This window comes from Micropterus salmoides, unplaced genomic scaffold (assembly GCF_014851395.1).
Source record: "Micropterus salmoides isolate LMB-PRFRI ecotype aquatic unplaced genomic scaffold, ASM1485139v1 Ms_hic_scaffold_17, whole genome shotgun sequence".
Lineage (NCBI taxonomy): Eukaryota > Metazoa > Chordata > Actinopteri > Centrarchiformes > Centrarchidae > Micropterus > Micropterus salmoides.
The window spans coordinates 9926406-9945405 of NW_024040817.1; the positions used below are offsets into that span (position 1 = coordinate 9926406).

Consider the following 19000-nt stretch of genomic DNA (forward strand, 5'->3'; position numbering starts at 1 on the left):
TTAGCAAGCGGTGAGCTAAATCTCTTGTTTACAGGTCATGCAGTTAGCTAGCACATCATCATACCATGGTTGATCAAAACGACGAGGCTCGGACAAGACAACTTAGGTTGTAGCTGATGCCTAAACAGCTGTGCAGCTGTAGCGCTCGTTGTTTACATGTGAAGAGCAGTACTGCTGTATCAGCAACAAGCTAACGTAAGTTGTTATGTCGTGCTGGTTTCATGGGATTAAAACGCGGAGAAATAACGCGTATGCTAATGTCAGTTTTTCATGCTAATGTCAGTTTTAGTTTTATTATGACTTTAGCTCTTTTTATGCATGCACGACGCTCACATGTAATATAACGTAGCTTCATTGTAAAGTTAAGTAGCCTAGATGTTCTGCACGGGCACACTGCAGGATTTGGTTTTGCGATGGAGTCCATATTGGAATGCAAAATGAGCCTTAAACCAGCCCATTCAGTAAAAACAAAAACTTTATTGCCTCAAAGATAACTTTCTTTCACTATCAGTGGTAATATTGCGGCACCGGCTGTTTTATCAGTTAATTATTCGATATCTATTCCAGCTTTATTCAGTTGGTATTCTTTACTGTCCGCGAAACAGACACAGAGGTGGCATCTATTCTTACTAAAATGGAAAGAGTCTGTTTACACCAGGCATTAAAGGGATCCGGGCTTCTGAAAGGGTCAGCAGCAAAACGTGTTTGTATCACCAAAGGAGGTTGGGATACACCGATATGACTTTTTCAGTCCTGATACTGATACCAATATCTACGCTTTGGGTATTGGCCGGTGCAGAGTACAGATACAATATCAGTGTTAAAATAGAGCATGTGAATTGTCTTCTTTGGCTTGATGCCTCTGGAGGTGCTTGATTGAGTTGGTTGTGTTAAGTGTTTCTGTACTGCCGCCACCCCTCAAACATTGATATTGCAAGTAACCTCAAGCTACATCCACACTACTACATTTTTGCTTTAAAACAGACATTGCCTTCCGTCAAATCAGTGCATCCCTAAAAAGGAGGCCCACTGAAATTTTTTAACATCAGATACAGTGGTGTGAAAAAGTTTTTGCCCACTTCCTGATTTCTAATTTTTTTCATGCTTGTCACACTGAAATGTTTCAGCTCATCAAACAAATTGAAATAAGGGAAAAAAACCTCCAAACCTACATGGCCATGTGTGAAAAAGTGATTGACCCATATCACATCTTTGGAAAGCTGAGTTCAATTTCTCTAGCCACACCCAGGCAAAAACATGGAACAGTGGTTAACCTTCCCAGGAGTGGCCGGCCAACCAAAATTAACCCAAAAGCGCAGCAACGACTCATTCATAAAACCCCCCACAACATCCAAAGAACTGTAGGCTTCACTTACCTCAGTTAAGGTCAGTGTTCATGACTCCACCATAAGAAAATCATTCAGACTTATAATATTGATTTCCTTTTTTATACAGATGACACACAATTGTATGTCCCGTTAAGGCCTGGTTCTTCCAATGTCTCTCAATATTCTCTCTTGCCTCGCTGAGATAAAAGCCTGGACGTCTAATAACTTTCTTCAGTTAAACAACACAAAATCAGAAATAATTGTTTTTACTCCCATCGGAACCAGCACTAGCTACCTCAAAAACCTCACCACTAGACTGGGTGTCTTCTCAGATAAAATTCAGAAAGAAGCTTGTAACTCGCACTAAGAAGAGTGACCTCATCACACCAATTCTCAACCGCCCTTCACTGGTTACTTGAGTTTTTGAATTGATGTTAAGATTTTACTACTTGTTTTTAAGGCCCTGAATGGCCAGGCTCCTGGCTGCATGTGTGATTTGTTAACTCCCTACAAGCCAGACCGATGCCTGAGATCCTCTGGCAAGGCTCAACTAATGGTTCCAAAGTCTCGCCTTGTCACTAAAGGTGACTGAGCCTTTGCTGTTCGGGCCCCTCAGTTGTGAAACTCAGTGCCCAGAGATCTCAGGCAGGCAAACTCAGTGGCCTCTTTAAATCTCTTCTCAAGTCTCACTTTTATCGTTTGGAGATTTGGTTAACATTATATTATTACTGTTATTGTATTGTCTAATGCTGATTTTATTGTTTGATTTTTAATTTATTTTAATTCATTTATATTTTTGCATCTGGATCATGTTTGTTTTACTGTATAGCACTTTGTAACTTGGTTTTGAAAAGTGCTATACAAATAAAGATATTATAAGAAAGAGACTGGGCAAAAATGGCCTGCATGGCAGAGTTCCAAGATGAAAACCACTGCTGAGCAAAAAGAACATAAAGTTCTTCATCTTAGTTTCGCCAGAAAACATCTTCATGATCCCCAAGACTTTTGGGAAAATATTCTCTGGACTGACAAGACAAAAGTTGAACTTTTTGGAAGATTGTGTCCCAGTTACATCTGGAGTAAAAGTAACAGCATTTCAGAAAAGGAACATCATACCAACAGTAAAATATAGTGGTGGCAGTGTGATGGTCTGGGGCTGTTTTGCTGCTTCAGGACCTGGACCTGCTGTGGTAAATGGAACTGTATATTCTGCTGTCTGCCAAAAAATCCTGAAGGACAATGTCCGGCCATCTGTTCATGACCTCAAGCTGAAGCGCACCTGGGTTCTGCAGCAGGACAATAATCCAAAACACACCAGCAAATCCACCTCTGAATGTCTTAAGAACAAAATGAAGACTTTGGAGTCTGAGACTTTGGAAAGTCCTGACCTGAATCCGATTGAGATGCTGTGGCATGAAAAAAGAGGTTGAGGCTTGAAAACCATCCACTGTGGCTGAATTACAACAATTCTGCAAAGATGAGTGGCCAGAAATCCTCCACAGCGCTGTAAAAGACTCATTGCCAGTTATTGCAAACGTTTCATTGCAGTTGTTGCTGCTAAGAGTGACCCCACCAGTTATTAGGTTTAGGGGGAAATCACTTTTTCACACAGGGCCATGTAGGTTTGGATTTTCCCCCTTAATAATTAAAACCTTCATTTAAAAACAAAATTTTGTGTTTACTTGTTATCTTTGTCTAATCTTTCAATTTGTTTGATCTGAAACATTTCAGTGTGACAGAAAAACAAGAAATCAGGAAGGGGAAAAACACTTTTTCACACCACTGTATATCTAAGGGAGAAGAAGAAACTCAGCACAGTGGAACACAGAACCCCCCTCTCCAATCTAGCGTTTTGGCGGTGTGATTGTGGGGGAAAAAAAATCTAAGTTGTGGATAGTGTCTCTGCAGTGGACAGATGTAGTTTAGCGAGAGCCTGGAGGTCAACGTACCAATATTTGCTCCCTCTAGCCGCCGCTTCTTGTGATCAACACGCTCTCCTTGTTCTGTTTTACTAGTTATTGTCATAAATATGGTTTATTGTTTAACTTTGTTCAAGTTGAGAAATACACAATTCAGAATGTCAGTATTTTGTGCATTTTCCTTGATAATCAAGCAGAGAGACCATTTGTTATGTTACGACTGTATCGCAATATTGTCCACAATAATCGCAATATGACTTTTTCTCCAAATCACGCAGCCCTATTTTGCAACATAGCTGTCATGTTCCACATATGGTTGTATTAAATTGCACTTTATGCTGGACTACCTTGCAAAATTAAAAACTTAAAATAATTGTACAGAATGTTAATTAATATTGTCTTACACAGGTAACGGAGGGGACGGACGGAGAGTCCATGGAAGCTGTTTCAGAGCCAGGATCATCAGGGGATGTTGGAGACCCAATTCTTGTTAGCGGGGCTTCTCCTAGACTCTCTGAAAATGGAGGGGAGAATAACTTTGTTGCTGAAAAAGATGGTGAAAGTCAAGAAACGGAGGCAGCTGTGGTCCCTAGTCCTGTATCTGCATCCCCTCTAAATCTATCCCCGTCACAGATGTCTTTGTCGACAGAAGAGACAGTCAGCACAGTTTTGGTTCAAGGTGGTGAGACAGGTAGCACCTCAGAGTCTGAAAAAGAGTGTACTGAGGTAAAAACTGAGGAAGAGTTTGAGGTAAAAGAAGAAAATGTGGGCGCAAAGGACAACAGCGTAGAGGAAAGTACCACAGGACCTGATGTCAGTGAGAACTCAAACATAGATGAGACTTCTGATTGCAAGAATGAGATAAACACAGATGAAAAGATGGACCCAGACATTGATGCTAAGGAGGACATTGACACTGAACGGGAGTCTCTTGGCTGTAAATTGAGGGTTTCTACAGCGGACGACCTCGATGAGATGATGGACATTGGGACAGTGGATCAGGTGGAACAGGAAGCTCAGATGAAAGAGGAGGAGGAGCAGAATAGTTTGATGGAAGAGGACAGCAGCCCATCACCTGTCATTTCAAATACAGGTAAAGTAAAACAGGAGTTTTTCTTCTCAATGAGTTAATCACTCAGTTTTTGGGTTAAAGATTCAGAGAAACGATCTCAACCAACGGGTGTAAAAAGGGCTGCTTGATATGGTCTCATGCCACCGGATCTCCCAAGATTAGGAAGTGACTCTTGCAATCGACACTTTTAACATGCTCACACACCTGTTTGTGAATCTTCTCCATCCAGCTAAGGCATATGCCGTGATAGTAATCACGTGAACCGTCCTCTCAGGCTGTGAGTCGCAGCAAGTTTGTGATGGAGTGGTAATGTAACTGGTAGAGTTTTGCAATATAAACGTCTTCTGTTTGGGACAGTGAACTATACTTTACTGGAGATGCTTGTGTGTGAATTTTTGGTGAGATTTCAGCCTGATCATAATTGTTTTCACTTAGTTCACCTCATTGTGTCATCCAGTGCAGTCCCAAACGGAGTTTTGTTTCTGTCAGATGGCCTGAAGAGGATGCTACCGTATCGGCAGAGCAATTATGTAATGCACAGCAGAGTATAGGACTTTTAAAACATAATGAATTCTCCTTAAATGGTGATGTTAGTTGATTAATTAAATAGATTTTGAATGTTGAACGTTTTGAACAGGAGCAGAAAACCTGCTGAAACAAAGGAACTTTTATTAAAGTCGAAGTATTTATAGCTCCATTTAAATTAATTAATTTATCATTGAGGGTGAAAATCTGGCATAATCAAAAAGAGGTTACTTTGCCAAACAGAGGAGGGAACTAAATCAAGCCTGCGAGTGTGCTAACTCTGCAGGGACGATATTACATGAGAAAAGATGATCTACAGGAAAAACATATCTTAAAGCCTGAGAGCTGCACTGTGTTATATTCTGTTATATTTTTATATTTTGAATTGTCACCTGCCACCTGAATTTTGTGTTTTCCTTTGTATCAATTAAAACATTTCCAACATAAATTGAGGCACAAAAGGCAGAAATTGCATCAAACACGCCAAAGTTTGGCTTAGCTTCACTAAAAAACACCTGCAGTAAGGATATTTTGTGCAATGGAGGAAGCACCACCAATATGACGAGATTGTGGTGAAGGGGTTGGAATAGATCAAATTAAAACAATATCCGCCCCTATCGCCTACACAGTCACCAAATCCTGCTTTTCCTGTTGAGATATTTTCTTGAAAGCACTGCTCTATGGAGTCACACTATTTTTTTTTTTTTCTTATTTCCCGAACAGCCTTAGAGGCAGAGCACAGTAACTCTGTTAAGGAGGAAACTGATGTGAAACCCACTGTGTCACCACCACCCGCAGAGGAGGACGTCAAAGTGGCTGTAGAGTCGATGCAGTCCAGCTCATCTCCATCGTCTGAAGCCACGACTAGTGCAGGTGAGTGACTTCAGAGCAATGTTGCGTGGTGTGAAGTAAAAATGAAAAGCCAACAGTGTGTAATTAACATGAAATTCTGATCTCACTTGCACAATTTTACCCACCAGACAAGTTTTTCAGCTCCCTTAAGGAGTCTTATAAGTTCTTGAAATGGCTGAGACAAACCTACCAGCATTGGCACTTTTGACAAGTACACGTCTCATCATTAAATGCTGGGATGTATACTTCTGTACTATATAAAGTATTATCTAATCCAGGACACTAGAAATCAGAAATCAAACTGTCTGGTTATGATTAAATTTCGATTTTGCTCAAATTTCTGGCTGTGATCTTATCTAGTTATTTGTACGCCACTGCTGCAATGGGTGATTTGTTTTCTGCATGTATGTATTTTCTTTATTACCTGCTTTGCACCCGTATTCACATGTTGCTCATGTTGCTGTAGGAAGGAACAGCTCATCTCCTGCCACCATGATGAACGGGTTGAAAGTAGTTAAGCTATCGGACAATGTAAGTATAAGAAAGATCTACTTTAGTGTGGAAATTAAAACAGGCTAGAGTCAAATGGCAGGACAATTAAAAACAATAACAATAATTATCACAATATATTTTTTTCAATAACAATATAACAGATGTTCAATAAATATTAAAAAAATGTTTGTTTATTTTGTTGAGGAAAAAAGGAAAAAGCTTTTACTTAATTTTACTCGTGTATATTTGTTGACAAGATTTTATTATAATTGTTTAGAAAGTTCTGCCTCAGATTTGTTAAGTTGGCCACTGTTTGGCCTCAAGTGTTGACCATAAAGGAGAGTTTAAACCACAATTAACCATCAGGTCTCTTCAACTTTCACTCAGGGAAAAAAATCAGCCTTTAAACTCGAAAGAAATAACGATTGTATACTTATTGTGATAATTATCGATATTGAAAGATATGAAACTTTTATTGTGATAACATTTATGGCCATATCGTCCAGCCTTGGCGTTAAAGCCGTTTGTACATTTCTGCGCTGCTTTCAAATATTTCTTGCTTTAATGTCCTTTAGGGCTTTCAAGCTTTGGATTCTAATCTAAACAACAACAATTTTGTTTTCTTTCTGTTTGTTACTGTTGTAGAAAAGTTTACATTCTGCCAATCAGCCTGTCAAGTCATCTCCTTCACCACCTTTGGTCAAGGTGAAGGATGAACCTGTAGACGAAGAGTACGAGCATGCTCTAATATCCTCGACATCTACAGCTAGCGTGAAAGATGAGCCCAACACTGCAAAGGTAGGACAAACACATCTTTTCAGAAGGATTTTAAAAGTTAAGCCCCTTTCAGAAATCCAACGGCAATTTAACATCTTGGTCACATCTCTAAATAAGTACCATGGTGACTTTTACATCAAAGTCACAACTGCAATCTCACTCAACCTGATCTAGTAACATTTATTATAAATGGGCATGACGTTACTTCCTTATAAGATCACTGTAATAAATGATCTCCAAATTATCTCATTTGTCAACTCTTATGCATGAAGAAATTAAGGTTTGTGTTTTTTTTTTTTTTTTTTTAAAACACTTTTAACAACCATCGTAATAATCTGACCAAATGTATTTTTAATTTTCATTGATGTCATTTGATCTGTCAGGTTTTGGAGAGGAGCATTAAGTATTACAGACAGCTTTATAAAGGACATTTCTCATCATTCAATTTGTTTGACATGGTGCCACAAGATGACCAGTGCTCACTTTATCAGCATCTTTATCTTATAACATCCTTGACATTTTTAATTTCCAGGTATTCGTTTATTCTAACTCAGTGAACGGTACTCACTCAATTCAACAAGAACATCTGTTGTTGCTAATATGTGAACGCCTAGTCCTTGAATATATTATGACCCCACTCCCATATATCCAGATTAAATATTCCCTACTATACCAGATCTTCAGGCAAGATTTGGTGGATCAGGAATCACTGCATCATCGCTGACCTCATTGTTCTGTTATTGATAGGAGGACTTAAGGATCGGCTCGGTCTTCTCTGTGACCCCAGCTGCTGAAACACTGCCCGTCGTCAGCCCCTCGGCGTTGCACATGTCCTGTTCCAATTGCAAGAAGAGCCTGATGAAAGGACAGACAGCGTTCCAGAGGAAAGGCTCCCCAGCACTCTTCTGCTCCACTGCCTGCCTCACCACATCTCTCACTACAGTCAAAGGAGTCACAAAGACCTGCCACAACTGCCAAAAGTGAGTTAACAAAAAACAAAGTCACCATACCAGTGACTGTTGAGAGAGTTAATATGGAATTTTCTGTGAAGAGGAAAAATACTATATACTGGTAAATGAACCATAACGTGGACTACTGTTTTAAAGCCTCAAATTTTGCAATTTTAGATGTCGCCAGCTTAGGTTTTTTGGAAGCAGAAGTGACCGTATTTGGACAAGAACGTGGCGCTAGCTAGCTTGGCTGCTAATGTGCATCAGCAATTCAAATTAACTGTGATAATAATTGGGATGCTTATTTTGGTTCGCGAAAAACAGGCTTAAAACAAAATGTACCTAAGGGAAAGTTAAATGTGGATACAATTCGCTTCTGTCTTGATTGACAGCCTGCCACTTTTCAATCACAAGGTAGCCACGCCCCCCAAAATCCCTGCTTTATCATCTATTTTACTCTTAATGGGAACATAATTTACTAAATGCTGTATTGAAGAAGGCTTGAAACTAGCAACTGAGACCACAAATCCATAAGGATTTACTGAGGTAATAAATCTGGTGAGAAGTAGGGCAATTTTCGCATTGACTACAATGGAGAGAAATTGACCTCTGTCTGTCATTAGAAAGAATGCTGCTCAAGCACTTTTCAGACCCAGAGGTTCCTGCTTGAGATTAATTTTAGAATCTTAATTGTGGTCATGACCCAAACTGACTATTACTCTGGGAATTGGATCTTGTATTGATCTCTTCTGATTCTTCCAGGTTGATATTCCGGCCTCAGGACGTCATTCTGGCTCCAGATGCTAAAGGAGCCATGAAGGAATTCTGCAGCCAGACCTGCCTGACCTCTTTCAACTACAAGAAAAACATCAATGTTAAAAAACCACCGCAACCAATAGCACCACAGTCACTCTGCAGCATGTGTACCAGATACTGCATTGTAAGTCAAAACAGAATAAGGCTGCAACTAATGATGATAATCATTGTCTGTTAACCTGACAGTTACTTTCTTGGTGACTTTTTAATAATTTTGTCTATAAAATGTGAAAGAATAGTGAAAAATCCCCCATTATTATTTTAATTATATTTCAAAAGGTGATGTCTTCAGTCTCTAGATTTGTCTGACCAACATGCCCAAAACCTGAAGATGTGCAGTTGAGATGCATATTAATTTTTCTCGATCGACAAATGAATAATAGTAAATCCAGCCATAAACAAATAAAGAAAAAATGTTTTTCAATAAAAGTCATTCGCATCAGAATACATTTTGTTTCTGGGCTGATAGCCAGTTTATCAGGACATATAGGGCCTGTTTTGGTTTTGGGATTTTCCTGTGAAATTATTCAGCATATAACAGTAAGAACCTTTTACCTCGATTCCCCTATAAACTACACTTTCGTAAATGAAAGGATAATCTCTGAAATAACACACTGTTCTTTTGTCGTCTCTTCTGCAGAGCAAACATGAGGTGGTCCTGAGCGGTGCTGTCCACAAGATCTGCAGTGACGCCTGCTTTAACCGTTTCCGCACAGTGAACAACCTGTCCTTGGCCGGCTGCGTGAACTGCGGCTCCTACTGCCACAGCAAACCGCTCATGCTGAAGGTGGAAGACGGCAACAAAACTCTGTGCAATGCAGAGTGTCTGGCCAAGTACAAAGAGGTATGAAAATTGGCAGTAAAAAGAAAACAAAACACACTAATTTGAGTCAGACTGGTTCAGATGGCACCCAGCTGATGGCTCGGGTGTCATAAAACGTGACCTGCTCCTTTTTGAAGAATGTCAGCTAAAACTGTAAAATATATAAGGGAGAGATGTCCTTTTGTTATGTGCCTTAAGCCAAGCAGACACTGTACTGATTAAAGCCTGATACATTTTAGAGTCGAGACAAATTTCTGCCAAATCAGATGTCATTTAAGTGATGACTCTGAATGTAATGATCTGGCTCTCGAATGATCAGATGGATCAAACATTTTGGTCAGCTATCTTACAGTTTGAACAGCTGCGCGGTCCGATTTCCCTCATGGCTACCGTCTATAGTTCCATTTTAAAGTAGTGGCTTAATTTAATATTACTGGAGTCGTATTTAGATGCTGTAACTACAGTTCTAGTCTTGACTGTGCTGTGAACTTGACACCATGTTGTCTTGGTCTTCTTTCTTATTTTCTTCTTACTTTCTGTTCATAGTTGAGATGCACAAAGTAAGGCTGCCTTTCTTTTTGTCAACACTGTTGAGGATGCAGTCTGTCTGTTTGAATAATCTTTATTGCAATTGACAACGAACAAAACCTGAGTGTGAACTCAAGGTCAGTTATTATAATTATTCAGTTTAAAAGTTGCATATTCTGGCCGTGCACAAAGGCTGATTAGAAAATGTGTAGCGTGAGTTAACACAATGTACAAGAGTATTAAACATCTCCATTTCTTTCTTTACATTCTGTCTTTTGTTAAATTTTTTTATCTCATAATAGAAAACCAAGACAACCGTGCCTTGTCTGATGTGTCGCACTACCCGGTTGCTGGCAGAAATGGTTGAAATCAAAAACAGCGATGATTCTGTGAACCTCTTCTGTAGCAGCAGTTGTGTGATGGCATTCAAGGTCCAGACTGTCAGTGCGTCAGGTACTGGACGAGATTCCTTCATTTTGGCATTTAATACTGCAGTCTTAAAATAAAAAAATAAAAAATAAAAAAAACGACTAAAAATTAAAAACTTTTCCACAGGTACACGTTTGAATTGTGATAATTGTGGGAAAAACACCGTACCGGCCTACCACCTGGCCATGTCTGATACCTCCATCAGGAACTTCTGCACTCTACCTTGTGTCATGGCTTTTCAGGTAATGAGGTTTACTGACTGTAAGGGTCAGGTTATGCTCAATTTGAACTAGTTACATAAGACGTCTTGTCCTCAAAGACATTTGTAGTTTCTCCACCTGTTCAAATAAAAAGTGAAATTTGTGGTGTGAAGAATGGTAAAGAGAGAGCTCACACCGTGGCCCCTTTCTCGCCTCCACATAACTGACCAATCAAGGTGTGAGTAGGTTCCGAAGATTGGTTTATTAAATTATGTCATGTGCTTGTGCTTTTTCTCAATTTATAGATAGTTTTTGTTTGACTAAAGACATTATTACTGATGGTATTTCTCCAATACACCTTATCTACAAATGAGTCATTCACTCTCTTGCTCAGTTGGTGTCAGTTCAGCAGAGTTCAACTCCTAAATCAGCCTATATATGTAATAATGAAAAGTGAAAACATCAGATTTCCACACAGTCAGAGAAATTGAAAGTGTGCCTCCTGCTCATATTTCAGTTATAAATTCATATATATATCCTAGTGCACTGAGGCACGTCTCTCCTGCCGTCAGTCACACTGTACCAGGTACTGGTTCAGAAGTAGTTTAATTGACAGTCAGCAACGGAGCTGAGAGCAGTGTTTCCCTTAACATCGATTTATTTAGTACAGTAAGTAAGTATAATAATAGTATCAGGACTGGCTGTCACATAGTGATTGTCTATTTTTTTTTTTCTTTACTTTTTTAAATGGGTGATATCTTTTTTTCATTGATTCGCTCAGCCCCTCCTTGCCTCTCACACACACACACACACACACACACACACACACACACACACACACACACACACACACACACTCACTTACAACAGATTTGATCAACGCTATCGACGTTAGCATGCTGTATGTAGCTGCTAGTCAATATCGACTGCTTGTACAATTGGATACCGTTGATGTTAATAGTTCTCTGACGCTGATTGATAAAATGTGAGTCGACTCTGCGTCTTATGACAACTTGAGTCATCGACCTTTAGGGGGCTGACCTTACAAATGCAGCTCAAATCAAAGTGGTTGTTAAGTCACCCTGTGTGATTCGATAGTCGACACTGTGGAGTCCTTCCTCTTCTTTGGCACCATCATCTCCCAGGAACTCAAGTGGTAACTGAGGAAGTTTTGTCATTTTAAATAACAACCATATTGTACAAATAATATGTTATATTATATGTATATTATTATTCATTTATATTTTTTATATTGTCAGTTTTATATTTAAGATTCTTCACCTGCAGTACTTACTGTCTCATATTTTCTACCAACTATGTTTATTGTTATGCACAAAGATACCAAAGCTAATTTCTTGTGTGTGTGTGTAAACCTACTTGGCAATAAAGCTGATTCAGATTCTGAAGTATTCATTTGTGGAGGACACACTGTTTTGCTGTTTTAATTTTACTCAGTATTGTTGTTTACTCTACAGTAGAAATGAACCTTTCTCGTACTGGTTTTCACTCAAGATTCTTGTATTGTTTTTTGTGTGTCATAGGACAAGTTCAAGAAGTCCCAGAAACAGGTGAATGTTTTTACCAAGTTGCCAGCTGGATCTGAGGTTCAGGCTGTTACTCCTACCCAACCTCAGCAAGACACCCCCAAAGGACCCCAGAAACTAAACTGCTCCCAGTGTGCCCGCAGCATAACTTTTAAACCCGAGCTCATCCAGATCAAGGTAAGTTGTGTGTGTGGTTTAAAACAAGATTTTTGTCTCTCAGCCTAAACTGTGGGTTCTTATATGCCCAAGACGGGCAGTTGGAGTTAAACCTTCAGTGTTTAACTCCAATAACTGGTAAGAGTGATTGGAGACACTTCAGACTCATGGCTACAGATTTAGGTCTTTGATCTTTGGTTTAATTTATCCAAAACTATCCAAATTTTGATGTGACTCTAAAATACATAAAAAAGGATAAAGTCCTGGACTACACTCAGTTGCCAGTTTATTAGGTACACCTAGTCTAATGTAACAGTCCTGCAATAAAGTCTACCTTCATAACGGTCTTTGTGCAAAAGCCTTGTTGCCCATGCTCAGATGAGGAGAAGTGTGAATGTTGGGGAGCGCACTGACCCGTGCAGTTGCCAGCACTTTCTTCAGAACAGCGACAGACAGTTCAGTTAAGCTCAGCAGGGACAATTTACCCCTTTTAACTTCTACCTTGTGATTTGTGTGTGTGAATGAATAAGGAAAGAATCAACCTTATGTTTACATGTAACCTTCATGAACATAGGATTTATTACAGGACTCTTGTATATTAGACTGCATTAGATCAGAAGTTCTTGAAGTGGGGTCCGGGGATCCCCAGGGCTACAACAACCTTTCAGTGTCAGTCGTTAAGAAATAGTAGAGAAAAAGAACTAAATAAACTAGAGAATTGATTAAAGATATTCACATAAGTAGCCTTGTTAGTTGATAAAATGTTACGTGCACTCTCTGACATATCTGTGCGTGATTCTCTGTGTGTGCAGGACAAGGTTGTTTTCGTGTGTAACATGGACTGTGCCCAGGAGTTCAAGAAAGCCAACTTTGTGACAAGCCTGTGTGAATACTGTAAGATTGAAAAGATCACCAGAGACGCCAAGAGAATCAACAACAAAGACTGTTTCTTCTGCAGCGACGGTAAGGAGATAGTTTGATATGACTGGGTTTTGTGTCTTGGTTTGTGAAATGTCTTACTTCTTCTCGGCAGAGCTACACATGAAAATTTGCATGTATATTTATTTACAAGTCTCTCCAAGTCTCTCTTCTCTCTCCTCCCAGGCTGTAAGCTCCTCTTTCGACATGACCTGACTAAAAACTGGGGGAGACACTGTCACTCCTGCGTCTACTGCCATTGTGTGTCCAAGAAGCTGGTGACAGCACAGTATGGAGGCTCGACTGAGGAGTTCTGCTCTGAGGAGTGCAGGTCCAAATACACCATGCTCTTCTGCCATGTAAGCAAGCCTCAGTGCATATATTAAAATAGTTAGTTAGTAGTTACACTAAAACGATGGCGATGATGATGATCTCGCTCTGCCACAGCTAAACGTTTACTTGTTGTTTTGTCTCAGGTTGCAAAGTGTGACACCTGCGGCCGCAAAGGGAAACTGAAGCAGAGTCTTCCCATGCTGGGAGAGGTCAAACACTTCTGTGACCTGCTTTGTCTGCTTCAGTTCTGCTGCGATAAAGTGGCTTCGCAGGGCGAGGTTCTCAGAGGTGCGAATTATTGTTGCCATTTCTCTTTATAATTTTTTTCTGTGTTGTGGTTTCAATCCTGATTTTATAATTATACAGTTAAGAAATTGTTCCGTAATAGACCCCCTGACTCTTCTGTGTTTCCTTGTGTTTTGTACTACAGAAACAGGGGAGCCCACACCTGTCATCGCCAATGTCATCTCGCTTGCAGGCACTCCAACAGGGAAATCCAATGCTTCTGACATATCTGCCCAGCAAAGTACAAACCAAAAGAACACACACAGATGCAATTATTTATGTACTATATGTCAAACATCTTGCCGGTGTTTATTTTTGAGGTATCATACTTTGTCATTGTCTCCACAGGCACAGTCTCTGTCTTTCAATCAAAGAAGACTGGACATGTAAGTTGGCGTTTATGTATTTTATAAACAGTAAGATTCATTATTAATGTATACATTTCTGCTTTGTGAGGCAGTGCTTTACATAAGACTAGGCTCAAAGAAACTAGTCAAATGCAGGACGACAGTAAATCACGCATATGGGAATGCTTAAGTTTACGGGCCTATGTTATCTCTGCCCTTCATTGGGGCTCAAGTAGATCTGACTATATTTACATTTTTTGTTTCATTAATTTAATGTGTTGCTTAGATGTAATCTGGTGTGTAGGACAGTGTTAGCCTTATCCCTTCAGCTGCAGCGGCTGTGTGGCTGTGTGCATATTGAGATTAAAAGCTTTGGGCACTGAATAAGTGGTTGTTCGACTCACTTTCAAGAACTTCTCGTCACTTCTAAAATCCCACTGATTTATTAAACGCACTCAAACATTTTCCAAACATTGCTCTAAATTAACTTCATAAAGCAACAAAATGAAAAATCCATTCATAGAAAGTGCTCCAATTGTGTTCGAAAGACACTATTTTAACCACGACTTCAGTTCAACATTTACTGAAAACTCACCCGCATAACCTGCGTGACACCCAAATGGCAAAAGGTGGAAGTACATTGTGACAACCTGCAACTGCCAGGTTGCATCGCCCTGTAAACGTCCACTTCTAATCGTGACTAGTGTCTTTAAAGTTTCTACTTTACTCTATAAATAAGAAAAATCTTAATTTGAATACCAAAATATATGCTCGTCATATTTAGCATAACAAAAAAGAACAATTTTTTTATTAAATTTTTTTTATGGCTCTGACAGGATGTGTGAAACATACTTGGAAGCAAATAAGAAGTAAATATAAAAACATATTTTAAAGCGGTAAGAAAGTAGGTTTACTGTCATGTCAAGTACAAGGCTTCGGTGCTTTAGTCAGTCTTGAATACAAAAGTATTTCCACATCACCCACAGCATACGTAAAAGTATAAAAAAACAGTCCAGTCATCCCATCGTCATTTTCCAAGAGAACTAATTGGTCAGGAGGTGGTGCTTTTATGGCATTGATCACCAAAGCAGGTTATCCAATCAGCATTACCATTGTTATGTACCCTGGTAAGAAATTAACCGTTGTTGTAAGACTGAGAACCCAGGGTTAAACCTGAATGTTCCTCGCTAAGGTCAAATTCAGCTTCGTAGCACAGGCCTCTGAACTGTTTTATGTGAAATATGACCAAGCTGTCTGTTCGTTTTGTTTGCAATTACTTAAAAATCAATAAAGAAAGTTCACAAAAACATGTATTGCACAGTACAACAGAAGGAAGCACATTTATTTTACAAAACGATGCTGTGGGATGTGTAAAAACACTTAGCCAGCCCCAGTTTAACTCAAATTTGGGATCAAGATGACAAGAGGACAAATTGACATCAACAAAACAATGGAACTTTGGTTCACGATCAGTCGGTACATATTATTCTGTTTTTTGTTTGTCCTTCAGATCAGTATTCAGACAGATCCAGTGAAAACTTATCCTCCTCCTGGCCCCAAAATCCTGAAGAACAAGGCTCTGCTCTGTAGACCGCTGGTGCAGAACAAAGGGGTCTCCTGTAAAACACAGACAGCCGATGTTGAAGCACAGACAGGTAAAAGCGACACACAGACACCGTGCTTCTGTGGTAACAGCATCTGTGCTCTACAGCTGTCTGTTAACCTGCAGGGGCAGGACAGACTAACACACTAATCGCAGATGACATTGCTGGTTTTTTGTATTTGATATTCGATCATCGTTTCTATATTGATATAGTGAGTTTGTCCTATTTCTTTTTTGTTATCAGTTTTTCAGTTCTGTTTTCCCCTACTCATAAAGGGATATACTCAGCATTCTTGGAAGTTTTAGTTCTTTGACAAGCAAATAGAATAATTCATAACATTAAGTTGGCAATATGACCCAATAAGATGTTTGTGTGTTTTGTTATGTTTTTCTCAATTTTTTTTATGTGATGGGTTTTTTCCCAGCAAATACCAAGCTATGTGGTGGTCTTGCATTTGTTCTCCACTCAAGTTTGAAGCTCAGTCCTATCCTTAAGTCACGGATTTGAACAACTTTTGAATGTGCTGGCTCTAAATGTTTGTGTCTATATCCAGACTAAATACTTATACGTAAGTGAGGACACTATCCTTGCTCATATTGAAGCATTTAGTAAATCATCACAATTTAAGAACTCCCTTCCTTTTTTTCTCCCCCCTCCCTCTGTAGATGATGCTTTCCCTAAAATCATGGTTGTGCCTATCCCAGTGCCGGTATATGTTCCTGTACCCATGAACATGTACAGCCAGTGTACACCCAGACCTGTGGGCCTGCCAGTACCGGTACGTCAAACGCACTACAACCAACTCTGGCTTTAGTGTTTGTGTGAACAGTTCCTAAAGTGAAGGATTACAAAATGAAAACTGTATATTAGACAACACAACACTCTGAAACAGTTAACATTCAGTGTATTCGTCCTCATTAAATTCTTACTCTGTCCACTACAGCTGCCTGTGCCCATGTTCCTTCCTGTGACAATGGACAGCGCTGAACGCATCGTAGAAACCATCCAGGAGATCAAAGAGAAGATACCGTCTGACCCCTTCGAGGCGGAGCTCATCCTCATGGCTGAGATGGTTGCAGAAGAAGAGGAGAAGAATGACAAACAGAAGAGAACAAAGGAGAAAGTGGTGGAGAAAGAGAGACAAGAAGCACCTGCAACATTTGGTAAGAGAAACAGAAATAATGGTTTTATAAAACTGGACATACAATCGAGAGTGCTGCTACAGTCAGTCAGCAAAGACGAGGGTAAAACACGTTTTTAGAGGTCTAAGAACGGGTGATTGGCGGCTGGCTAAGGAGATGGAGCAGGTTAGTCGGAAGGTTGGCTGTTCAATCCCCGGCTCCCCCAGACTGCATGTCAAAGTGTCCTTGAAAAGATACTGAATCCCCAATTTCCCCTGGTGGCTGTTTGACGTCAGTGTATAAATGTGTGTGAATGTTTGTTTCTGTTTGAGCATTTGGGCTCAGTGTATGTGTGTGAATTCAGATGTAGTGTAAAAGAGATTTAAGTGGTAGAAAAGACTAGAAAGGTGCTATACAAATACGGAGCATTTACCAATTAATGATCATGTCAACAACTGAGCCAGTACTTCGATACTTACTGCATATTTCTAATGATTTTTAGTCAGTATAGCAAAGACCATCTTTTTAAAATGTTTTTATTCACTTCAGATTGCAGCCAGTCTGCTTTTTTCCACAGTTGTTTTAAATAATAATTTTAATCATATGGTTATAAAATAATATGACAACCGGATGTACAGTCTCTTGTGTACTGCATATTAGGATTTTATCCATGACCTTTTACTTTTTCAATGTTACGTCAATTTCTTTCCCTCAAATGTCTTCAAGTTGTATGTTTTTAATATGAGAAAAATGTTTTTCACCGACTGACGAGTTCCCCTTGTGTATGTTTCACAGACCACGCCAGTAACTACAGTGACGACTTGGACACGGACGACTTGGCCAGTTTCCTCAACAACTGGGAGGAAGCATCTTCCGACACAGGTCTCAGGTCTCCCAGTCAACCGTTCGCCCCTGAGAAGCTCAACCCGATTCTAGACATTCCTGTGGGCATGTCCAGTGAGCCTTACGCCGAGCCCCCACCTCTAGCACCCCCTGCCATGGACATCGAAGCTGACTTCACTGTTGGTGAGCAGATGAGATGTACAGATTTGTTAAGTGCATGAAGGTTGTTTGAGTTTCATCTCCACCTTGACCTGTATTTAATAGGAGTTTAATTATACATTTTGTTTTGCATGTGCGGCCAGGAAAAAAAAAAGTCCTAAATGACATCAACAACCTCCAAACACTGGTTTGGCGTGCTAGGTCTAATGTTTCATCTGGTGTCATTGCTAGAAACTCTGGAGAATATGGCTCGGCTCAGAGAGCATTCCCAGAGATCCCCGAGCCCTCCGCCTGCTGTTCCACGACGACGACAAGCTCACAGGAAAGCCAGAGAAAAGAAGGTAAGTGCCTGGGAAAAGAGATAAGATGCTGCTTGTGCATTTAAAGATCTGATTGGTATTTGCCTACCATGTGCTCACATCACTTTGTCTCACAGTGGTCATATCCGTGACTCACCCTCCTCTGTGTCTCCACTTTGTCCAAGGGTCGTAAGTCACAACGAACATCTAAGGCAGCTGAAGCGTCGTCTCAAAGAGCTCCTTTCAACAAGGTCGTGCCTTTAGACGTGCCAAAACTGAAGAGTCAGTACGGCGTTGATGCCTGGAAGCGATGGATCCAGTGGAGGCAAACTCAACCCAACCTGGAGAAACCACGCTTTGGTTGTAAGTTTGGATATACAGTAAATACAACCACTAAAGCGGACTTTAAAAGTCCGGTTACTTGACCCAAGATTATGAGCAGTAATTATTTGTTATGAAAGTGGAATGTTTTTATTGTTGTCACTGTGATATTCTTATGTTGTCTTGTGTGTCTTTGCACAGATTCTTTATATAAAGTTTGACATTGCACATCAAAAACAAATAAAGATTTCCTCATATCTTGATTTCAGCCCGTCCCATGGAGTTGAAGGAGGACGTTCTTCGCTCTACTACTGCTGAGCTGAGCTATGGCCTCTGTTGCTTTATCACTGAGGTGAAAC

The 19000-nt window shown here is 39.9% G+C and overlaps 2 protein-coding genes across 3 annotated transcripts in view; both read left to right on the forward strand.

Annotated features, from left to right (window-relative positions):
• Positions 1-2758, forward strand: part of LOC119907752 (probable E3 ubiquitin-protein ligase HERC3) — a 27221-nt gene extending 24463 nt beyond the window's left edge. The window contains exons 17-18 of the mRNA XM_038725436.1: positions 1789-1912; positions 2502-2758. Of these exons, the coding sequence (XP_038581364.1) occupies positions 1789-1912; positions 2502-2758 (381 nt within the window). The remainder of the gene's footprint in view (positions 1-1788; positions 1913-2501) is intronic.
• An 897-nt stretch (positions 2759-3655) lies between these two features.
• On the forward strand, positions 3656-19000 carry LOC119907496 (zinc finger MYM-type protein 4-like; the record flags this gene model as incomplete). Of its 2 annotated transcripts, XM_038725258.1 has the most annotated exon segments (22): positions 3656-4340; positions 5568-5717; positions 6163-6227; positions 6834-6986; positions 7713-7945; positions 8678-8855; positions 9372-9575; positions 10385-10535; positions 10638-10753; positions 12253-12432; positions 13224-13374; positions 13516-13688; positions 13806-13950; positions 14093-14188; positions 14296-14333; positions 15805-15949; positions 16564-16676; positions 16842-17061; positions 17815-18045; positions 18253-18362; positions 18506-18683; positions 18911-19000. In XM_038725258.1, coding segments are annotated over 22 exon segments (3805 nt in total), but the record flags the coding sequence as incomplete, so codon positions are not given.